The sequence below is a fragment of the Euleptes europaea genome, chromosome 4 (genome assembly GCF_029931775.1).
Source record: "Euleptes europaea isolate rEulEur1 chromosome 4, rEulEur1.hap1, whole genome shotgun sequence".
NCBI lineage: Eukaryota > Metazoa > Chordata > Lepidosauria > Squamata > Sphaerodactylidae > Euleptes > Euleptes europaea.
Genome location: NC_079315.1, coordinates 41,085,269 through 41,110,576, shown reverse-complemented (window position 1 = coordinate 41,110,576; position 25,308 = coordinate 41,085,269). Strand labels below are relative to the sequence as shown.

General features: G+C 43.7%; 1 protein-coding gene across 1 annotated transcript; it reads left to right on the top strand.

The window, feature by feature from the left end:
• Positions 1-2,040: 2,040 nt before the first annotated feature.
• On the top strand, positions 2,041-23,841 carry LOC130476770 (leucine rich adaptor protein 1-like). The gene is made up of 2 exons (XM_056848759.1): positions 2,041-2,313; positions 23,367-23,841. The coding sequence occupies exons 1-2, from the start codon at positions 2,041-2,043 to the stop codon at positions 23,742-23,744; spliced, it is 651 nt and encodes a 216-aa protein (XP_056704737.1). The 3' UTR covers positions 23,745-23,841.
• The last annotated feature ends 1,467 nt before the right edge of the window (positions 23,842-25,308 follow it).

Sequence of the window (25,308 nt, the reverse complement as noted above, 5' to 3'; positions counted from 1 at the left end):
TCCAGCTGAGCGGATAACAATGATGTTGGAAGGAACCATGTCATTTGTGAGTGGGGAGGAGGGAAGTAAATTAATAAACACCCTTAGAAATAAATTACAAATTTGTTTTCCCACATGGTGTTTCCATATAAATATTCCCAGAGTATCATTGGACTGGCCCATTGGGAAATTGCTCCCACAATCATTTGAATAACAAATCAGGTCTTGGCCACTAACAGGAGCCTAGAGACCTCATATCTTATTTGTATTTAGGCCCCTCTCTGGAAGGTTCATCTATGGACATGTGACAGTCTCTCTGGCATCTACCTATTGCCTTCATTTTTATTTCACCCTTTCTCCAAGAAGCTCAGGGGCAGCATACATGGATCTCTCCTCCTTTTCAAAACCCAGAGAAGTTGGTCTGGCTTCATGGCTGAGTTGGGGTTTCAACCTGGCTCTCCTTAGTCCTAGCCCAGCAATCTAAACACTACACCAGCTGGTTCTTTGTATAGCTCCCCCCCCCCCCCGCCCCAAGGATGTCTATCTGTTGTCTGCAAATTAAATTATCTCCTCATGGTACTTTTTCATGTTAAAGAAAATGTCAGGAATTCCAGTCACAGATCTTTTATATAACAAGTAGTTCCACTCTTCGGAGTTGTCCCAGAGGCTTAACCAAAAAAGGTGGCTTTTGCAGAGGGAGTTGAAGGAAGTGAAAGAACTGACATTATATGGGATGTACTAAAACGACTGACAGGCTAGCCCATTAGAAACAATGGGGGAGGCTGCACAGCCCATTGAAGATAATAAGATCCTGGATTGCCCTTTGACTTGCATGGGCTCTGTTGAAATACATTACAGCACAAAAAGAGTTGCAAAGAAAATGTGGAATGGATTTTCAAGTAAGGTCTTTAAGCCCAGGTACACTACTCTGGGACTGGAATGACAGCCCCCCCCCCCCAAGATAGAAAGACAGCCCCTGGGACTAGCACAAGTGTTCTGGGACTAGAATGACAGCCGCCAGAGTGGAATGACGGCCCCTGGGACGAGGAGAAATGTTCTGGGATTGGATTGACAGCCCCAGGGGTGGAATGACAGCCCCTGGGACTAGCAGAAGGGTTCTGGATCTGGAATGAAAGCCCCCAGAGTGAATAACAGCCCCTGGGATGAGCAGAAGTGTTCTGGGACTGGAGTGTCAGCCCAAGGGCTGGAATGACAGCCCCTGGGACTACCAGAAGTGTTTTGGGACTGGAATGACAGCCCTCAAGGTGGAATGACAACCCCAGGGACTAGCACAAATGTTTGGGGACTGGAATGATAGCCCCCAGAGTGGAATGACGGGCCCCTGGGACGAGCAGAAGTGTTCCGGGATTCGATTGACAGCCCCGGGTGGAACGATGGGCCCCTGGGACGAGCAGTCCAGGGGCTGTCATCCCGGTCCCAGAACACATCTGCTCGTCCCAGCAGCTGTCATTCCTAACCCCAGAACACCTCTGCTAGTCCCAGGGGCTTTAATTCCACCCTGGGGGGGGGCTTTCATTCCAGTCCCAGAGTAGTGTATCTGGAGACCTTACTGGAAAATCCATTTCACATTTTCCTCGGAGCTCTTTTCGTGCTGCAGCGCATTTCAGTGGAGCCCATGCAAGTCAACTGGCAATCCAGGCTCCCATTACCGTCCACGGGCTGTGCAGCCTCTCCCATTGTTTCTAATGGGCTAGGCTGTCATTCGCTGTAGTCCACCCCGCGTTCGCCTGCTTCCTGAAACAACGCCCCCGCCCTCGCCGCCACCCCAAGGGCTGGAGTTTGCAATCCAAATAATGCAGCTGCCGGAAAGAGGCTGCGGCTCCGGTTGTCTCCTGCAGCGGGTCACCTGGCCGGCTCGCTGTCTTTCTCCTCCCTTCCACCCCCACCTCTGCTCGGGCGGATTACCCAAACGGGACTAACATGGGAGAGTCCGGCGAGTAGCAGGCAGCGCGGCTAAAAGGGCCCGGCGCCCCTTGTCCTCTGCCGCCGCCGCCGCCGCCCGCAGCTCTTAATCCGAAAAGCCTTTGTGACCCGAAAGCCATGGAAGACCGCCGCCTGCCAGATCTGCATCACGTCGAGCTCAAACTGGGGCGCAAAGTCCCCGAGAGCCTCGTGCGCTGCTTGCGGGGGGAGGAGCCGGAAGCCGGCCGCGCCGAGAAGGACGGCGGCGAGCGGCCCAGCGGAGGGCCGGGGCCCGCTCCCGCCGGCTTCCCCACCTCCTCGGCCCCGAGAGCCCCCATCGTACTCCGCGGCAACAGCTCCAGCGCCATAGAGCGGCTGGAGACCAAGCTCCACCTCCTCCATCAAGAAATGGTGAGTGCGGTTCCGGAAAACCCGCGGGATCTGGCCGCTAGATCCCATCCCTTGGGCGGAAACGCGCGGTCGCTGGAGCCTCCTTTCTTCCCTGTTCCAGCCAGGGTTCAGCCAGGATCGAACGCACGAATGTGCGTTCGATCCTGGCTGGAACAGGGAAGAACGTTCGATCCTGGCTGGAACAGGGAAGAACGTCCGTGCGTTCGATCCTGGCTGGAACAGGGAAGAACGTTCGATCCTGGCTGGAACAGGGAAGAACGTCCGTGCGTTCGATCCTGGCTGGAACAGGCATAGAACTTCCTCGCGTTCGATCCTGGCTGAATCCTGGCTGGAACAGGGAAGAAAGGAGGCTCCAGCGACCCTGCGTTTTCGCCCCTTTACCCCAGGCTGTTTGCAAGAAGCCCTTCCGCCGCTCGCGGTTTTCTCTTGCAGCCTCCCTTCCTCCGTCCCTCCACGAGCTTAATTTTTCAGAAGCCGGGAGCAGGCTTTCCGGCGGCCTCGTTGCCGGTAGATAGGTTTTCACTCCGACTCGAGACACGGAAGCAGCACCAGGCCCTGTAATCGGCTTGCTCGAGGGCCCGTAAAAGAAAACGAACCGTGCCTCTGAGTATGTGCAGAATGCATTCCCCCCCCCCATATCTCCGTTGAATCACCCCAGTTGGCTCCCTTAACGCCTTTCGTTAGAGCCAAGGCTTTCAGGTCATAGGACTGGCTGCCAGACAACCTTGAGGCTTGCAACACTTTTCAGAAATTAAGCGCTGATCATAATCCCCCCCCTTCCTCGAATTATGAATTACTTTATAAAGATAATTCACAGTGGGTAGCCTGTCTGCTAGTCGTCTGCAGTAGTAGAAAAGAGCAAGAGTCCAGTAGCACCTTAAAGACTAACAAAAATATTTTCTGGCAGGGTATGAGCTTTCTGAAGAAGTGAGTATCTGAAGAAGTGAGCTGTGGCTCATACCCTGCCAGAAAATATTTTTGTTAGTGTTTAAGGTGCGACTGGACTCTTGCTCTTTTCTATTACTTTATAAAGTTGGGGATAGGGGTGGAGTCCTTCGGTATGTTGTTTTACTTAGTTTGTTCCCCCGCCAGGCATAGCAACTGCCTGATTTCAGACCATTTGTGGGTAGGTTTGTAGTTCAGCACACAACTGAAAGGGAAGAGGAAAAACTACTGGTGCGTTTTCACTAAAACTGCCACATTTCCGCTTTTTCCCAAACCGGGCCTACTACAGCAAATTCTCTTACAGCCACACCCTTTCAAAGTGCTAGATTTGTTCCGGATTTGCACCTTTCCAAAGGTTTTCTGTCAGTTTGTAGATTTTTCAGTCTTGGCTGAGAATGGGTATGGTATTCAGAATCTTGAATGCTTTGAAATCCTGCCCTTTTTCAAACATGTATTTTGAATTAGGAGCTATGCCCTAACTACAGGCTTGACACACTTTTTATCATACTCCAATCAGACTTCTTCCCATTCCAAAATGGAAACATAAAATATTGACAGAGGGAGATTGTTTCCATAAGTCAAATACTTTCCAACTAAGGGAGCAGCCAACAGAATGTTTTGACGTAGTTTGGAATTTGTGTGTCAATTGCCCCAACTGCAATTTTTTTTTAAAAAAAATCAAGGCTTTATTTTGTATGTAGATCTAATTCTGAATACAATTGTAGTACCAAGGCTGAATCCTGGAATGTTTTGAAATAATAATGAAGAAAAGTGCCACTGAGCATATGCAGAGTACATTTGCCTTACAGTTAGACCTAGGGATGCCAGCCTCCAGGTGAGACCTGGAAATCCCCCGGAATGTCAGCTTATTTTAAGACTATAGAGACAAAGTCCCCTGAATAAAATGGCTGCTTTGGAAGATGGGCTCTATGTCATTGTATCCCACTGAGTTCCCTCTCCTCCCCAGGCACCACTTGGCAAATTGCTCTTCTGTGCTTCTCATCTGTTTCGAGCAGTTCCTACCTGTGTGACTTTGGGGACACGTGTCGTGTCATGCGGAGTAAGGCAGTAAAAACATGACATTTAGTGGTGATGAGGCAGTTTCTTTAACTACCCTGTAGTTACTGAACAGAGCTAACTTACATGACTCCATATATTTGGCAAGCTTGGCCAGTCACATTGCAACTCACATCTAACAATACCAGAACTGTTTGAAGATGAACTCTGGCGGTTAAACTATAGGCTACTACTGTAATTGATGTAAAGCAAGGTACTCACCCCATTCCAGCAATCTGCATGCAAAAATAAGTTTGAAGCTGTTTCAAAAAGGAACTCTGACATGTCCTGAAACCTTGGTGTCCATGTCCTGATGCTGCAGTTCTGAGCCCAATCTAGTGTTCATGGGTTGCAGCAGAAACCTCTGACCTTACACACTTCCCATCTCCTTCCTTTTTGCCCTATTGAGTCTATGAATTCAATGTACACACTGTCTTCTCTTCTCCAATTCAGTGACACAGCACAGGAAAATAAGCAGCGGGGGCTGTAACTAACTTATGGACTTGGTTACCAACGTTTGTTTTTATTGTCACTGTTGTAGATATGTGGCAAGCTAGAGTGCCTAGTGGTTAAAGCAGGAGTCCCCTACCTTGTTGGATCTATGGACACTTTTGGAATTTTGAAAACAGCTAGCTGGAACCACCACAAAATGGCTACCATGGGATGACATCCTGTACCCTGGCTGTCTTTTACCGTATTTGCTACCCCTCCCAATTTAGTTTCATCTGCATTTGTTTATATGTTTCAGAGGGCCCAATAAGGGTCTGATGGCATCTGCCCAGACCATATCACGCTGGCTTGTTAAAGCCATTAGACTAGCCTATGAGACATCTTGGCGTCATTGCCCCCTGGGAGTTCATGCACACTCCACTAGGGCACTGGCCTCTTCTGCAGCTTTCTCTTCTGCCACAGACATCCAAGATGTATGTAGGGCCACTACTTGGTCATCTCCGATGGCTTTTATCAAACGTTATGCCATCAATGTTGATGCACATGCAGATGCATCTGTGTGGAATGCAATTTTACAGTATGCATTTCAATAGAAGTTTTTGCAGTCTCACTCCCGCCTCCTGAGTGTTAGCTTGCTACATTCCCGTGTGGGACTGCACGGAGGCCACGAAGATGTAAAGCAAGTTGCACTTACCTGTAACTGTTGTTCATCGAGTGGTCTTCTGTGCAGGCACACACCCCTCCCTCCTATCCCTTCTGTGGACTGTTTCAGTTAGCCTCTGGAGTCTCTCCACGGCGCCGATCGTCTCTTCTAGAAGCTTTCTACACTAAAGGTCTCTGCAGCTGGCCTGTGCATGCACAGATCCGATGTGTGCCTGCACAGAGGACCACTCGATGAACAGTTCCAGGTAAGTGCAACTTGTTTATCCTTCAGTCACACACCCTTGTTTGATATTCTGCTATTTGAAATATACTAAGATGTCATTATTTTTTCTGTGGCACTGTGAAACTCCGTCAGAGAAAGGAATCCTGCTGTTGTTGGCATAACTCCTCTCACCCTGAGATGAAGGGAGTTAAGAACTTGGTTGAGAATTTAGTTAAGAACTTTCAGTTCAGCAGGTCTACACTGCTTGAATTTAAGTAATCAGAGGCTGAGGTGATTAATAAGTTGCTCATTATGCAAATGATCCATGTATTACTTAACCATCTTTCCTTCCTTGTGCAGTCTTAATGGGAGATGTTATGGGGAAAAGACATTGCCTCCCAATCCCTAATTGTGAGGAAATACAAAAGGAACAATTGCAAAATGGTTCATGTTTTGGAAGTCCCTCCTAATTTCTCATTTGTAATAATGAGGCCTGATTATCAGAGCAATATTTCCCTAAACGACAGACAGACAGACAGACAGACAGACAGACAGGAAGGAAGGAAGGAACCAACCCTGAGTCTAAACTGTTCCAGAAGCAATTCTGGTTCTCCCTTGGAAAAAGAAGCGCATTGGATCAGAATGTAAACATTTGGCTGCTTTAGAATATATATAATTGCATTTATAAAGGGATACAGAAGGTAAAAAGGGAATAAAGGGAAAAGGATCAAATCTATTTCTTCAGAGCATTACACAGCCTAAACTATCATCAGATCAAAATAACATCAGTCATCATAAGCATATGAACATTATTATTATAAGCGTTCATTGAGTAGATTCAAAAGTAGTTCTCTAAACTCATTATTTTTAGTAAATATTCATGGCACATGAATAATGATCATATAGAGGTTGCCAGTTTATCATAAACTCGCACACGGAGTTCATTTTTAACAAGTGAGTTAATCTAGCCGTTAATGCAAAGTCAAAAAGTTTACTGCTCCAAGCTGTAGTAGCTGGTATTATATTGGATTTCCAATATCTAGCATAGACAATTCTGGCAGCAGAAGTTGTGTATTGGTAAAGTTCTTTATTGACAGAGTTCACTTGCGGAGGGGTTATCCCTAGCAACATATATTTGGGTTCTAATTCAAAATTTACTCGCAACATTGTCTGAATTTCTCTTAAGAATTTTTCGCCAGTACGTTTGGCTTTTGGTACAGGTCCACCATTGGTGGAAAAATGTTCCTGTTGTGTCTGAGCACTTCCAACAGTTAGCTCCATTCATATCGCCCAAGATAACAATCTCTTCTTAGTGAAAGTCCTGTGGTTTTATAAAATGTTTCCTTCGCGTTGTTGGGGGCATATATATTCACAATCATTAATTTGCTACCATCTGCCCCTTGTGTTAGGAGAATTAAGAACCTTCCTTTTTTGTCTTTTAGTAAATTCAAAACCGTTAGGCTGTTGCCCTTGACATAAATAGCATCTCCTCTCTTTTTTGAAGTTGACGAAGAGGAATAAATTGAACCCACTTCTTACAATTTAAAAGTCTTTCAAATTTATCTTTAATATGGGTTTCTTGTAAGCAAACTTCATCTGATGGTAGTTCCACAAGTTTGTGAAAAGTTTGTTTCCCTTTTAGCTGGGGAATTCAAACCGTTAATATTAATCGAGATTATCTTGAGTTGTTCCATCTTAGAAAAAAAATTCAACATACTATAAAACATATAACAAATAACATACAAACCACATGACACAACAATTCTGCCTGTCAATACAACTCTTGGAGATATTACTATTTGTGAATAGCTGGAATGGGTTTATAATCCTTCTAACCTAAACTAATATAAAACTATTAAATGCTTACAAAACATAATATTGATTAATTAAAACTACATTAACCTGCTATATATATATACACACACACTAAAAGATTGCACTTCCATATCAAAGAATAGTTAATAAAATTAAGCTCAATTTGCTGATATCAAAAGTTTGTTTATATATATTTCACAAATAGTAACTATTGTCCAAGACCTGTATTGACAGGTAGAATTGTTGTGTCGTGTGGCTTGTATGTTTCATAATATGTTGGGGGAAAAAATAAATTTAAAAAATCTAGCAATAGGAACTCTGGTTAAGCAGGTCTTTTTGCTTCTGAAGAAAAAATGGATTTCTCATATCTATGATACCACAAGAGCAGCTCAGTTTCCAGAACAGATTTTCCACACCTCTCATCTTTTACAGCCCCCTCTGCCTCTTGAAAAGCTGTTCCAAAGTAGGGGACCCTTGGGGGCAGGAGAGAAAACAGTTTGGAGGCTGTATGGCAAGTGAGAATTGCATTCTGTTCCTGCAAAGGCGCCTTGGGATCCAACACTGTGCCTTCAGATATTTGTTTAACATGCTTTAATCATGTTTGTTTTGCATTGATAATTTGGATGCTGCCAGGCCAAACTATGTATACATAATTGTGTTTTGTGTACAGAGATGGGCTGATAATGGGAGGTGACCTCATTACTTTTCTCCAGAACAGTGACGCTTGTACAATTATTTCTCCAGCAGCCTGCTTGAACGGTTCTAGGTCAACCAGCTTCCTTCATTGAATAATTAAGTATTCCCACTAAAGAAATTATAGACTCAGCACCCTAAGCATTCCCATAGGTGGAGAGGAAAGACAGATGAAATCAACATTTCTTAGCTGCATAGTGAAGAGAGTGAAGAACATTCATCTGTGGAATGAAGCAAAGCCATACTAGTGAGGGAGGGGGGAGATAGATTGGCAGTTTGCTGAAACAAACTGGGAATAATTCCCTCCATCTGCTTCCAGAGCTCTTTAAGAACTTGCCCCTTCTCAATCTTTCTCTAGTATTGAAGAGAAGGAAAGATATGCTATCATTTTTACTCATTGTGCATGTGGATTGGGAGTCTTTCCTCATTCTCTAAGGCAAGGGAGCCCAACATTTTTGAGCATGCAGGTAGATTTGCAATTCTGACACGGCGTGGTGGGAACAGGAACACAATGGCTGCCACAGGAGGCGGAGCCAGCCACAAAATCATTTCCACAGCTTAATTTCAGTAACACAGTGCAGATCCTTGTTCTGTGGTAGCAGCTGCTGCCAAAGCAACATTTAAGGAAATCTACCCAGCCAATCAGATGCCGTGCTGGGCAAAAGCCCTAACTGACCCCACCCGCTTCCTAAAAACATTTTGTGGGCACCAGAAAATATGTAGGCAGGTGTCATAGCACCCACAGGCATCATGTTGAGGGCCCTTGCTTTAAGGGGCCTGTCCTCTAGATCCTCTCTGTTCCAACCCTGGCTATGCCTTGAAAACAAGAGACCACTACTATAAATCACAGTACAGGTCCATACATCATGATAAAATGTGGTTTTGTCGAAGGCTTTCACGGTCAGAGTTCATTGGTTCTTGTAGGTTATCCGGGCTGTGTAACCGTGGTCTTGGAATTTTCTTTCCTGACGTTTCGCCAGCAACTGTGGCAGGCATCTTCAGAGTAGTAACACTGAAGGACAGTGTCTCTCAGTGTCAAGGGTGTAGGAAGAGTAATATATAGTCAGAAAGGGTTGGGTTTGAGCTGAGTATTGTCCTGCAAAAGTATTGTCCTGTAAGTATCAAGATAATGTGCTAATGAGGGTATGGTATGTTAATATGGAACCATTGTATCCTGAAGTGATCTGTTAATGTGTGTAATCCAAAGCTAATCTGTATGGCTATTGTTGAATGTTGTCTTTGTCTGGAGGCTTGGCTTCCTGCCCTGAAAAACCTCCAGACAAAGACAACATTCAACAATAGCCATACAGATTAGCTTTGGATTACACACATTAACAGATCACTTCAGGATACAATGGTTCCATATTAACATACCATACCCTCATTAGCACATTATCTTGATACTTACAGGACAATACTTTTGCAGGACAATACTCAGCTCAAACCCAACCCTTTCTGACTATATATTACTCTTCCTACACCCTTGACACTGAGAGACACTGTCCTTCAGTGTTACTACTCTGAAGATGCCTGCCACAGTTGCTGGCGAAACGTCAGGAAAGAAAATTCCAAGACCACGGTTACACAGCCCGGATAACCTACAAGAACCAAAATGTGGTTTGTTTAAACCATGGTTTGCACAACAAACAAACTAGATGAAAATCCTTGTTTGTGTGTAAACTTCAGTCTGTCTGCTTCTTGGTTCCTCCACATCTCCCAAGAGGAAGATTTCCTCCTTTACTGTGCTCTCTGTGGTTAGGTAGCTATAGCTCTGGGATAGTGCTGCTTTCCATAACTGTGGTTTTTGAATTCAGATGGCACAGCATGCCACAGTGAATAAAAACTGCTCAACCCAGCTATAGATAGTTTCATGCCAACCAACTAAACCTTTTTTGTGTGCATTCAAACATCACAAATTACTAAGGTTTGTTCACACCATGGTTTATAATCCTCAGTTCATCATGATGTGAAGAGTTTAAATCCTGCCATCTCAAAATCATGAGGACAAGGACATACCTGTCATCTGGTTTCAAGACAAACAGTCCACTGCTATACCTTCAAATTTATTTTTACGATCAGAACACAAAATTTCTATAACAATAGTAGGGTTTCAGGAACTTTTAGAAAAAATAACAATGACAATAATTTTCATCAAATTGCAGCCAGGTGAAAAAGCTTCTCAGCTTACAGTCCATATGCTACCAATCTTTATTTATAAAGAAGATGAAATGGTTTTGTAGCTAGTGAATAAAGTCATTTGTTCCAGTGATGCAAAGCCATACTATACGCCTACTTCAGGGAGATCCTTAACAGCAGCCAAAAAAATGTTTACATTGATGTTACTGCCAAAAGTTTTCTTTTCATTTAACTCATTTTTAAAATCTATTACATCGTATTGAGAATAGAAAAACCACCTTGGGAATGAACAGTATATGAATAATAGCACATAATCACCCATTTGCTTAACAGATGGAAAATCTTTGTGAACATATTTAATGGCTGTTTAGCAGAGAAAAAGAAAGAGGGTATTTATATAAGTTCAAAACTATGCTATCAGCAAGTTGACATCCTATTGCCTCAGGTGAACTGTTGTCCATTGTTGGTAAGACAGCCAATCTAAATAGATTCTCAGCAAAACCTTTAGATGTGTTTGGGAATGGAAGTTTATAGACTGATCATTAATTATTATTAATCAGATAGCTGAGAATGGGCTAAGTGCGTGGGAGACCTCTCATGAAGTTGTCTGTCTAGCCAAACATTTCTCAATTTATCCAAGAAAGAAGGATCTAAACAGACACATGTGAGACCAATAGAGGCACAGCAGCTGAATCTGATGTGGATGTTATGATGGAGGACTCTGGACAATTCTGCCCTTCTGAAGATGGTGGAAAGGGAGGGTCTTCACTTCCCCCCCCCCCAAAAAAAACAACTTGGGTTCTTGTAGGTTCTTAGATTTTATTCAGGCTGTTGTGGATTTTGATTAATAGTTGCTGTTTTATTGATGCTGTCATTTTAAGCATTATTGGAAACAGTCTGTAGAATGTACACTAAAAACAGGGTATGAATAGATAGTGTGTGCCAAAAAACCCTAATGAATGTAGACTTGTTCAAAGTCTCAGTTCTACGTATGTGGTATGTGTAGGCTCACATTTTCCAGCTGCATATATGACATCACTTCCTCATAAGGCCAAATCCTGCAACCCAAAAAAAGAAGGGGAATGACTGTGGAAATCCCGAGCATTGTCTGTACTGTTGGTAAAACATGCTAATTGTATAAATGGTCTGGCAGGTACATCCAGACTTACTGCCCCATGGCATATACAGATGTTCCTGATCTGACACTGTGAGAACCAGAATGGTAAGACACTGTTAGATTCACCTTGGAATATATTGAGGTTCTTTTCTGGTAACCAGAGTATGATTTTATTCAAAACAAATTAATGCGAGCAAAGAAAACATAATAAGGCCCACCAGAGTCCTTCATAAGCAACTCACCAAGCCTATAAAGAGAGAGAAAGAGATAAGTAAAACCTGGCTTGTTACTACAACAGATTCTAGCACTGAAACCATGACAAAACATTAAGTAAATTTCTGAACATTTTTAGGGTAGCCATCCTCCAGGTAGTACCTGGAGATCTGCTATTACAACTGATCTCCAGCCGACAGAGATCAGTTCACCTGGAGAAAATGGCTGCTTTGGCAATTGGACTCTATGGTATTGAAGTCCCTCCCCTCCCCAAACCCCACCCTCCTCAGGCTCCGCCCCAAAAATCTGCCGCCGGTGGCGAAGAGGGACCTGGCAACCCTCAACATCATGGAATCCAATTTTATGGTCAGAACTTTTTGTGCATTGCCCAGCGGAAGAGAAACAGCTGTACTGAACAAAATACCATGGAGCATCCCAAATGGTAATGTTGTGCTTTTGGAGCCTGAAAGCCACCGAGAAGGATGCAGAGCAGACCAGTGCATCAAACATCCATTGTTTTTCTGCTTCATTTATTTCCCACACACAAACATGCAGTGCCAGTGCAATGTTGGGTTTGGGTGGTTTTGGAGACAGGCAATACAGGTGACAGCATGAAGTGCAGGCCTTGGGGGCTGCCTATCCACTCAGCTATTGCCTTGATTGCAGTAACAAATGGTACAAACCAGAGTACTTTGGCTAGCATTCTTTCACTTTCTGTCAAGTATTTAATATTGGTCCTGCCACTGATGATGCACAACTTCTTGTTCTTAGAATGTTTTAGTTATTCTAAAAATGATAAAAGCATAGAGGAAATTTGTTTTTATTTGCTTGTACACAGCATGAATAAAAGTAAATTTACAGATTCTAGCATGCTGTTTGCCCTGACCTGGATGGCCCAGGCTAGCCTGACCTCGTCAGATCTCAGAAGCTAAGCAGGGTCAGCCCTGGTTAGTATTTGGATGGGAGACCACCAAGGAATACCAGGGTTGCAGAGGAAGGCACTGGCAAACCACCTCTGTTAGTCTCTTGCTATGAAAACCCAAAAAAGGGGTCACCATAAGTCAGCTGCGACTTGAAGGCCCTTTACACACAGCATGCTGTTTTGTTGACTTCCATGACATGGCTGAATCACGAAAGCAAACTGTGCATCAGTCATGAAATGGGATAAAAATGCAATAAAAAATAAGGTATTAAAAATTGAATCACTGAAGGATAGAGAGGACCAGAGGTGCTCCTTGTTTGAAATACCATTTCACCTAGGGCTTGCTTGGTGGGGAGAAGATTTGCAGATTTCTGTAGTTCCCACTTTCCAGTGCCAAAATGCTTGGGCAGTACAGGCCTCTGCTTGCACAACAGCAGCTGAACTATGAACAAATCATTGGATTGTAAGGCTTTGTTTCCCATCCACAAAGTCATAAACTGTTTTGTCAGCTTTGGGCTTTCTTAGGCTATGTAATTCTCATGTGCAGGGAACAACACTTTTTTTAAAAAAAAATCTCCAATTAAGTTAAGTATATATACATCCACATCTATTTTTAAACCTTAATTCGACCGTTTCTCATGACTCAACTGAACACTCTTTTGATCGTAAGTCTGTAGTGCAAGTCTCTAAACCAATTAGATTAAGTGGGATCACAGCTTAGAATCCTTGCTTACCTACCCAAATTCAGGCATGAGCCAGAGTTGGCTTACTCATGCTGCACGTGTTGTATTGATTCACCTCCACCATGACACTGTGGAACCAGCAAAGAAAAATGTTTATATCAAGACAAGCATAGACAATGTTGAGGTTTCAGGGCACCTTCTGAATGTTTATATTACCCATCCTCAATTTGGGTAATGCTGCTCAGGACAGATGTCTGGAATGCATCGTCTTGAATCTGTCATATACCATCTGCTCTCAAATTTTCTGACACCAGCAGCTGCTCCTTATTACCTAAATGTTTACACTTATATTATCATGTCTGGCTACATCAGTAAGTTTGTATTAGGGATTTTCTGAGCTCGTCTCTCCATTTCTTGCAATGGGAAGTGGGAGCCACCTAAAATGCCAACATTTCCTCTTTCTTAAACTGCCACAGCAACTGTACGAACTCAGGACACTTTTGAAGATCTGCAGCTCTACTTGCCAACCTCTCTCCCTGTTTCATAAGGACAAAAAAAAAACCAGAAATATTTGAGTATCAATAGCTCTCTTTTAGTCCTGGGGACCCTACCTACTAGTGCCATATGCTATCTTTCATTACATGCAGCCCAGGATCTTTCAGTATAGTGATGAATTAGCCCTCTGTTGATGCTAATTTCCTTGCATGACTAACCTTTTATACATATTTCAAAAAGGTAATAACTTAGACCATAACCTTGACTTTACTTGTGAGTTCTCAAATCAGTAGTATTATATCCTTTAGCTGCTCCCAATTTGTGCAGTCAAAATTCCCACATCTATATACACAATGTTTTCACATATTCACAGCTCTCCATACTTTACCCAGCAGTGCAGTTAGGTAGTTTTAGAATTTTGAGTTAATGACCATAGCCTCTCCCACTCCCATCATTAATGTCAGATGTTCTAGGAACTACAGTTACAAGAGTACACAAGATACCGATGGGTTTGCTTCTCATAGGACTGCCCTGTATACTCTGACAGCAACGAAAATAAGGTCCAATATGACTGCTAAGGGAGTTGATCCTTCAAGTTGATTTTAATGGTCGCTAGGTCCCATTGGCCGATTGGGACACCACCACAATTTTGAGTTATTAATTTTTGTTGTTTTTGTATGCATAGATTTAGCATAGTTTTATTATGTATATTTATTATTAATCCAGAATTTTATTAATCTAGTATTTCCTTTTATTATGTATCTGTGGTATCCTTGACATGTTTGTAATGGCCTATGGCTAAATTGAAATAAAACCATTCACTCTTCTACAAGAGTACACTGGAGAAACAAATTGGAGAAATAGGATGGGGATGAACTTGGTAGAACCCCTCCATCTCTAGCTTTGGCCTGCATCATGTCTAGGTTGCCAATTCCAGCTTGGGAAAGTTCTGGAGGATTGGAGGTGGTGCCTGCGGATGGTAGAGTTTGGGGTTGGGAGAGAACTCAGTGGTGATGTAATACCACATAGAGTATGCCCTCCAAAGACATTTCTTCCAGGGATCCGAGCTCTCTAGTCGGGAGATCAGTTGTAATACTGGGAGAACTCCAGGGTCCACCTTGGGGTTGGTAACCATATTCCCCCCAGTTGAGCTGGAGTACTGAGGCTTTAGACCTTTGCCCCAAAATTTGGTTCTGATGGCTGCATTCCCTTTATCTGAAAATCCCACGCTGATACATATGGCCTTTGCTGCATAAAGTGTAGAACTGCTTTAAGTGTTTTCAGGACTGGTCACTCAAGTGTATCTGCTTCTGCATGTATAGATGTTGGTTTAGCATTGCAGTTTGTAGCTTGACACTTGCAGGAATGGAAAATACTGCCACCACAAGATAAGTGATATCCGGTACTGCTTCCATCAGGCCTGCACAACATCAGGTGCAGGCCCTCCTTATCTTTTTGCCACTCTGAATTCCAGACACTCTGTGTTGAAATAACAACTAGGGCACATCTAAGCCCATTGAAAGAGCAGGTGAGGAAGGGAGAATGCCTGCATCCCTACATCCACATTGTTTCTCCCGTTCCTGGATTCAGACACATGGGTAAAGTCCACACCAATTTCTCTGGCCTGTTTCAGCTAACTCATGCTGCATAGCCTGCCTGCAGCATGATATGAGCTACTAGGCCAGTAGTAGCCTCAGTGATGAGACATGGCATTATAAGAGGGTGGGACAGAAACAGATAAAAAAAACATAAAAGAACCTGAAAAAGAATAAGCAGGAGAACTGGCAGATGCAGAAGACCTGTGTGTCAATCCCTGGCATCTCCACTGAAAAGTATCTGATGATGGGAAATACTTTTTTTCTGAGATCCTAAAGAGTCACTGTCAGTCAAAGATGGTACTGACTGTGGTACAGCCTGACTCAATAGAAAGCAGCTTCATGTGTTCAGGCAAGTTCCTCTTCCCTTCTGCCTTAGTACTGGAGATCTGATCCAAATTGTCTCCCAAGCTGGAGGGTTATTGTTTTTTTGTCTTGGATTTACATGATGGGATCTCCCAACCTATAATTGATCAGGGCAGTTTGACCATCTATGTGCATACTGAGATTCCTGCATCCACAAAGGATTGCTGATTGTGGAAACGTTTTTAGCAACTCTTTGTATGTGCATTTAGAAACAGAACATTCAGGTTTCCAAGAATCTCAGCTTTCATTATAAGAGGGGAAATGATTTCTAACACTTTTTGTTGGGACACTTAAAAGTGTGTGGGTATGTATGGTGACATTTCAGAACCTAGAGGAGTTGATAAATAGGATTTCCAGGGATGGGGGCTTCAGTGCCCTTTTTTTCCCCTCCCTGTAGCAAGTAGAACCAAAATACAGTGTGCAAAATTGCTAAAAACCCAAAATAAATTAAGCAGAACATAAACCTGTGTTTCAGTGGTTGATTTTTATAGTTTTCAGATATACAGTCTTTTTCTTGGTGCAAAATGTTCATTTTTTTAGCACAGGCCCACACGTAGCCCTAAAAATAAGGTGCATCAATTTTTAATATACATCATCCCATGATTAGTTTAGGTGCTAGACTTGCCTTTTAGGAAATTGCTAACCATGCTCACCTATAACAATCTACCAAAGTATGCCATTACAAATGGAAGGAAATTTGATAGCGTTGTAATGACAGCCCTTGAGGCTTGGGTGGCTGTTTCTAATTATTATTTCATTTGCTATGTATTATTGCTCAGCATATGGAAGGCCATTTAGACTAGATGAGTAGAGAAAGGTGCATCTTTAATTACTGGAGTATTGCATAATGATAGGTTGGACGTGTAATTAAGTGTTACATTTGGCATGACTACTAAGTATTTCAGGATCCATTAGCTCCTTGTACTTGTGATGCTGCATGGCTGATAGTTCAAAAGTAATGTTCAGAGACAAAGGGGCTACATGAAAATTAACAAGAGAGCTTGAAAATCTGAACTGATGTCAGTGACTGAAATATCTACTATTTTGAATTCCAAAGAGTCCACATTTTAGGTGACTATCAGTGTAATCTTAATAGAGTTATACCTTTCTAAATGCATTGAGCTTAGAAGGGTGTGACTCTGTTTAAGAGCCAGTGGTAAGAAGTGTTTTGCAACGGCAGCAATATTCTTAACCTATGTTCCTGAACATCTGAACTCTGAAATATATCTGTTGGATTTGGTCAAGTAATAGTGATCTATGTAGGCCTGAAAGAAGCAATAGGAAAAGGCCATGATCCCTCACCCATACGTATCCTCTCCAAAGACTTTCCTTAATGTATTGGCTAATGTGATCCAGGGAGGGAAGATATAGCCCAATCTCATCAGGTCTTGGAAGTTAAGCAGGGTCAACCCTGGTTAGTATTTGGATGGGAGACCACCAATGAATACCAGGGTTGCTATGCAGAGGTAGGCACTGGCAACCCACCTCTGTTAGTCTCTTGCCTTGAAAACCCCACAAGGTAGGGGTGTCAAACAAGTGGCCCGTGGGCCGGATCCAACCCCTGGAGGGCTTTTCTCTGGCCCTCTCCCTTTATGAGTTTCCTGGGGCCGCAGCAGCCCCACTTGCCCAGCCAGTGACCTCCTCCCATCCTTGTCAGGCGCAGCGAGGCACAATAGGGTTGCCAGGTCCCTCTTTGCCACCAGTGGGAAGATTTTAGGGCGCAGCCTGAGGAGGGTGGGGTTTGGGGAGGGGAGGGGCTTCAATGTCATAGAGTCCAATTGCCAAAGCAGCCAGTTTCTCTATCAGCTGGAGATTAGTTGTAATAGCAGGAGATCTCCAGCTAGTACCTGGAGGTTGGCAACCCTAAGGCACAAGTGGGCTCACGCACCCCACCCTGTCTTTCCTGGGTGCAGCACGGCCTGAGCGGGCCTTGCGCGCTCACCCACCCACTTCGCCCCATCTTTCCTGGACACAACAAAGCCCAAACGGGCTTGCGCACCCACCCCTCCCCGCCTCTCCTGGGTGCAGCAAGGCCTGAGCAGCCCTGCATGCTCACCCAACCCTCCCCGTCCGTTCCCAGGCGCAGTGAGCTGCCTCGTGTGCTCGCCCACCCACAGCCACCCCCTGTCCCTTTCTGGCTGCAGTGAGGCAGCTCAGGCCTTGCTCACCCACACAGCCACCCCCTGCCCCTTTCTGGGCGCAGCAAGACCCCTTGGGCCTCGCTCGCCTACCCAGCAACCCTTCCGTCCTGTTCTGGGTGCAGCAAGGCTGCAGTGCCCCAGAAGCCCAGCCACCTACCCTCCCCATCCCCCTTTGTTTTTTTTTCTCTTTCTTTATCTCTGTTCCTTTCTCTCTTCCCCTCTTTCTCTCTCCCTTTGTCTCTTATCTGTTTTACTCTTTCTGTCTCTCTGTCTTTCTGCCTCTCTCTTTCTCTTGCTTTCTCTTTCTCCCTGTCTTTCTGGACTGGGGGAGGACTGCAGGCTCACCAGCCAAGGCAGCCACCACCACCCCGTCCAGATCCGGGCTGGTGAGCCCGCTGCAGGCTTGCCAACCAAGGCAGCCATCCTCCCTAGTCCAGATCAGGGCTGGCGAGTCAGCTGTGGGATCACTAGCCAAGGCAGCCAACCCCCCCCCCCAGTTTAATTTTTTTTTAATTGATGTGTAGGACTAGGGATCCTAACTTTATAGAAGACACAGGTATTTTATGGGATTTGTTTGTTTGTTTATTTGTTTGGTACACATCGTCAGCCCAACCAAGTGACATTTATGTTATATCCAACCCTCCTCACAAATGAGTTCGACACCCCTGCCTTAAGGGGTCTCCATAAGTCAGCTGCGACTTGACAGCTTTTCACACACACACAATGGGATGCATATTGCAAATGTAGAACGAAGGGGAGGGATTGTTGAAGGAACAGAGAGCTATATAGGGCAACTAGGGTCCTGAGGAAGGAGGACGGATGATACAAAGGTGGGCCATGGATATTGTAGGGAAGAGCAATTGTGATGAATGTGAGAGGCGTGTAAGCAGATGTAGTAGAAAAGATATGGGAACTGTGGAGGAAGAGGAAGAATGTAATAGTCCTTTGGCACACAGTTTGAAGCCATTCATGTAAACCACTAGAGCAATATAGATATAGATAGATAGATATAGATATATAGCAGTGTGTAATTCAGGGTATTTGGACAGACTTGAGATTTTAAAGAATCCATGGAAAGAATTAACGTATTTTTCGCTCCATAAGACACACTTTTTTCCTCCTCAAAAGTGAGGGGAAATGTCTGTGTGTCTTATGGAGCGAATGTGTGTGAATCCGGCCCCTGGGGAGAAGGGCAAAGCTGCCGAGAGGCCCTGGGAGCCACGGCCGACCCCCCCCCACCCCCGCGGCAGCCCAGCGCAGAGCCGTCGAGCCCCGGGAGCCGGCTAGGAAGCCGCCAGCCAGCTGGGGGGCGGGAGGCCCCTCCCAGCAGCCGCCCAGTGCAGCGGGAGCCGGCTTTAAAGCCGCCAGCCAGCTGGAGGCCCCTCTCAGCCGCCCTGCGCAGCGGGGCACGGAGCGCCGTCTGTGTGCTTGGGGATTCAGGGCAGTTCCCCAGGCGTAACGTCCCTCCCCTCGTGCAGACGGGGCATTCAGGCACCAGCCGCCGCACAAGTCCCCAGGGTGGGTCTCCGCCGGTGCCCCTCTTGGGGGGCAGGGAGTCCGGCCAACCCCTTTCAGACCCCAGGGTCCTAAGCTGCTTCCCAGGGCAGAGATGCAGGGGCAGTACACCATTTGATTCAGAATATATTTTTTCTTGTTTTCCTCCTCTAAAAACTAGATGCGTCTTATGGTCAGGTGCGTCTTATGGAGCGAAAAATACGGTATATGCAAAGAAAAAAGGAGGCTTGCCAAAGCAAGATAAATAGCTCATTTCCTCAGAGTCTGGGATTTCCCCCCTCAGTTCATTGTGGGTGAACAATGCAGATGTTATATTCGTATATAGAAAAACAAGGGCTTAGAGCTCAGTATAAAAAGCTATAATACACAATAAGTTGTATTCATTTTTGTAAACCTCAACTAAAACTCCGTTTGACTATCAGCATGTCTCCAGCAAGTCTCTGTTCAGACTAAATCCACTAAAACTATTGTGTGATATTTACCATTAATTTAAAAAATGTATTCGCTAGTGCAGTGATTCCCAACCTTTTTGGTATGGTGACTGACAAATCCAAAGTTACTTAGTGTGGTTGCCCACATTAAAAAACAGAGCCATGCACAGATCAGTAAAACTGCAAAAAGTCTGGAAACCATTTCTACAGGCTTCGCAACCCACTTTCAGGTCTGGATCCACAGGCTGGGAGACGTTGAGCTAGTAAACATTTTTACATGTTCATTTGAAGACAATGTTTTTAATGGATCTTTGTTGTCATACTCGGGGGGGTGATTTTAGTTTGGTAGATGCAAGTTAAAAATATTGGAAAACTCTCCCCTAGGATTTTTTTTTAAAATAATTCAGTAAAATTAATTAATTCTGCAAAATTGAAGGTTATGACCTTGAAGGTTATGTCCTCAAATGTTTTGATCACCCACCATTTTCTCCCTAGGCTACACATGCGCACAATCATACCCATACACATAGTGGATGTGAAGTTGGATTAGGATCCCTTGTACAGCAACTGTTAGAATTGGAGAGGGGGGCTTTCCCTTCTCAGAATTAAAATTCTGAGGTTTTTTATTTTTTCTCAGATTTTACTGACCATAAGCTATTATTAATAGGCCAACCTGCTTCTTTCTAAATTGTCCCAAGGTGGGTAAGAATTTAGGTAAGTGTACACTGTGGCGCTATAGCCTTAACATTAGGTTGTATCCTGCCACTCCACTCAACTGAGTTTGGAGCCTTCCTCTAGTACCAGGTGTCTTTATCCAGAGGAAGAGCCTCTTCCACCAGAGAAAGTGTTGGGCTGAGATGGAAGGTGTCACACTTAGCTGAGCAGAGTGGTAAGATACAACTTAAAAAAGAGAGAAATGTAAAAGAATTTTTATACCAGTGTTATCAGCACCAGTAAATGTAAGTATTCCATTATGATGTCTGCCTATCCACTTTAGAAGAATAAGGAGAGTTGGTTTTCATATGATGACTTTTTCCACCTTTTAAGGAGAATCAAACCGGCTTACAAACTCCTTCCCTTCCTCTCCCCACAACAGACACCTTGTGAGGTAGGTGGGGCTGAAAAGTTCAGAGAGAACTGTGACTAACCCAAGGTCACCCCGCTGGCTTCATGTATAGGAGTGGGGAATCTCCAGATTAGAGTCTATCGCTCCTAACTACTGTACCACTGGCTGTCTTTATTCTGAACTTGTTTGATAACTCAAGTAAGGAGAGTGATATCAGAAACTAGAGAAGAAGATAAAGGGGGGGACGACGACACTTTTTACCTAAGAGAAAGCTCCCCCAAATGCTCTCCCTCACAAAACAACAACCCGTGAAATATTGTCGAAGACTTTCACGGTCAGAGTTCATTGGTTCTTGTAGGTTATCCAGGCTGTGTGACCATGGTCTTGGTATTTTCTTTCCTGATGTTTCGCCAGCAGCTGTGGCCGGCATCTTCAGAGGAGTAACACTGATGGACAGTGTCTCTCAGTGTCAAGTGTGTAGGAAGAGTAATATATAGTCAGAAAGGGGTTGGGTTTGAGCTGAATCATTGTCTTTGCACCTATATGTGTTTTTCGCTCCTGTACTGACTTCCTAATCTCCCGATACTAGTACAGTGGTGTCTATTTTCTCCCCCATTATCTGGAGGTTGGCAACCCTAGAACAGAGACAAGGGGGACCAAGGGAAGAAAGAACAGAGGAACAGGTATCAGCAGAGGAAAAGGTAAGGCAAAGCAATCTGAAAACTCCGAAGGAAGCTTGGGCCTGGCATTTGGATCTGCCGTCAATCTTTATAGGCCGTGTTTTCAAAGTAAAGCTGCCAACACTGGCTTGGGAAATTCCTGGAGATTTAGAGGCAGTGCCTGTGGAGGGTGGAGTTTGGGGAAGGGAGGGAGCTCAGCAGGGATGTGATGCCACAAGAGTCTGCCCTGTGAAGCTGCCATTTCCTCCAAGGCAACTGTTCTGGATATCTGTAGTTCCAGGAGAACTCCAGGCCTCGCCTTGAGGTTGGTAACCCTATTTCAAATATATTACCAGCTTGAAAATTTTGAGTGTGTTGTTCAACTAATTACCCTTGAATGCTTAAACTTATGCTATACTGGCCCACTGAATTTGTGTGTGTGTAAAGTACGGTCAAGTCGCAGCCAATTTATGGCGACCCCTTTGGGGGAGTTTTCATGGCAAGAGACTAACAGAGGTGGTTTTGTCAGTGCCTTCCTCTGCACAGCAACCCTGGTATTCCTTGGTGGTCTCCCATCCAAATACTAACCAGGGCTGACCCTGCTTAGCTTCTGAGATCTGATGAGATCAGGCTAGCCTGGGCCATCCAGGTCAGGGCACACTGGATTTAGCATAATGTTAATTTCAGCCCTGGCCTAATTATGCCTATGAGAATTTAACATCCCAGAGAAACAGTTAATTAGGTATGTCCTCTGAGACTTTGAAAATCCTACTCTGCCTCATTCGAGAGCTAGTGTGGTGTAGTGGTTAGGAGCAGTGGACTCTCATCTGGAGAACCGGGTTTGATTTCTCACTCCTCCACATGAGCAGCGGATGCTACTCTGGTGAACTGGATTTGTTTCCCCACTCCTACACATGAAGCCAGCTGGGTGACCTTGGGCTAGTCACAGTTCTCTGAACTCTCTTAGCCGCACCTACCTGTTGTGGGGAAAGGAAGGGAAGGAGATTGTAAGGCAGTTTGATTATCCTTAAGAGGTAGAGAAAGTTGGCATAAAAAAACCAACTCTTCATTCCTGACATATTGTAAATAGTAATAATATTCTCTCAGCATGGACAGAGCCACTGTTGTCTTTATCTTGCTAAAAGTATTTTAAGTGGCTTGTTCAGCCTCTCATTGGCAGCTTGTGTGTGTGTGTGTGTTAAGTGCCGTCAAGTCGTTTCCGACTCATGGTGACCCTATGAATCAATGTCCTCCGAAGTGTCCTATCCTTAACAGCCTTGCTCAGATCTTGCAAATTGAGGGCGGTGGCTTCCTTTATAGAGTCAATCCATCTCTTGTTGGGTCTTCCTCTTTTCCTGCTGCCTTCAACTTTTCCTAGCATGATTGTCTTTTCCAGTGACTCTTGTCTTCTCATAATATGTCCAAAGTACATTGGCAAAGTACATTGGCAGCTTGCACACAGCTAAGTCTAAGTCATCTTTAGAATCCCATCAACAACAACATCTAGATTAACATAATTCATGGGTAAAAAGTTTAATGTTTCCTTTGAAAGTCTTTGGTCTCATAAAGCTGGATTATTTATTTATTTATTTGATTATTTATTCAAATAATTACAGCCTGCCGTTTAAGAAACTTTCAAGATGTCCCCTCCCAAATAGAATTGTGAACTAAAACAGCCACAATAGAATAATGCAGCAAACAAAATGGTTATTAAAAGCCTAGGCCAATGAGATTCATTTTACCAGGCACTTGAAGGACAACAAAGAAGGTACCAAATTATCTGGGAAGAAAATTCCCAACCAAGGTGCCCTCACGCAAAATTATTCTAACCCAGGGTATGTGCATGTGTGTATCTTTAATACAGTACACTGGTTGTTTTTTCACATGCAGGTTGATCTCCGAGCCACCGACATTAAGCTCATGCGCCAGCTGCTGGTCATCAATGAAAGCATTGAATCGATCAAGTGGATGATGGAAGAGAAAGGAGCCATCCCCAGCAGAGGCAGCAGCCTGAGCGGCAGCTTCTGCAGCCTGCTGGAGAGTCAAGAGACCTCTTTGAGAGGCAGCTACAACAGTTTGCAGGACAGTAGTGACGGACTAGATGGCATCTCCGTGGGAAGTTATTTGGACACTTTGGCAGATGATATCCCTGGGCGACACACTCCTTCAGACATGGACCAGTTCAGTGACTCTTCTTTTATAGATGACTCACAGTCCTTACATAAATATCCCAAGCTTGAGTCTGATGAGTACTACTGCTTTGGTTAATTAAAGAAGAAGAAGCTTAATGACGGACAAACATGCACTTGTATTTATGACTTTTCCATGCTGCTATTTGTGTTAAGCAATTTAAAAGCACCTTTATTAAGGATGACCTATTTTAAATCTGCTTTAGTTTTCTTTCAGTGTTGCTCCTAGATTCTTTTTCCCTCCTGAATGTTTTTTACCCTCTTAATTTATTACTGTGATTCTTCTTCTATTTTATAATATCTCTTTTTACCAATTTTTACAAAAATGAAGGTGAGGAAAATTAACTTGATCTTGAACACGAAGTGTGGGAATTAAATTGGATTGAATTCTGCATCTGACTTACAATAAAACACTTCTTGTTATCTGTAGTTTGCAGTTAAAGATTCTTGGCTAGTTCATTTAAAGTCATTGGAATTAGAAATGTAAACTTTTTGAAAACTAAGTTGAAAGTAACTAAGGAAATCCCCTCACTGTCTGGGGTTGGTTGATTTTTGATGCTCATAGATCAAAAGAAAAAACCGCAGAATCCTCCAAGCCCATATAAAACCACTGCATATATTCAGAAAAAATCATGATTCAGAGGGGGAAAAGGTTATTGGGACAGTACCACTTCAGGAAAAAACCTCCTTGCACATAGAAATGTAACTCATCAGGGGAAAGGCTAAGCATTTCCCCTGATGTCCTTGCTTCTTTTGGCCCTTTTCCTGCATAGCCTGCAGTTCTGAGGTGGCATAACAGGCTTTCAGTTATCTTCATCTCGGTAACAAAAAAAAAACGCACATGAAAAATGCCCACATGAAAATTGCTCACATAAAAAAACCCACTATCATAAATGCGCACAAGAAAAAACGGGACATTGGGATGGCAAAAATGGGACAGGGGTTATGTAATATTGTGTAATCATGAAAAAGCAAGATGATTAAAAAAAAGTTTTATTACCCAAACATATTGATATTATTCAGTGACAGAACCCATACAAAAATTTAGGTAGACATAGAGGGGGACTGGCTAAAATCAAATTGAGAAATTTAAAAATAATACTGTTATTTTATACTACATACAACATTTCACTATATTTTAGTTGTTTTAGCTAATCACTATATTTCTCAAACCAAGAGCTTAAATGAAAATATTTTTTTTATGCTCCTGGGGCCATGTTTTCTCAATATGTCCCAACTATACAGCAATAGGAACACGAGTACATGGATGCCCTATTCAGAAAAATAATGTGCAATTGGAAAATATAGGAAATATCCACTCTAGTAAATAAAAGTATTTAATTGTAATAATTTTATATAATTTTACAGCAACGTGATAAATATTAATGCACTGCTGATATCATACTGCCCTTGTACAAATCTATGGTGAGACCACACTTGGAATCCTGTGTACAGTTCTGGTCACCACACCTAAGAAAGATATTGCAGAGCTTGAGAAAGTGCAGAAAAGAGCAACCGAAATGATCAGGGGACTAGAGCAACTGCCCTATGAGGAGCGGTTAAAACGCTTAGGGCTGTTTGGCTTGGAAAGAAGGCAGTTAAGGGGGAGACAGGATAGAGGTCTATAAAATTATGCATGGTAC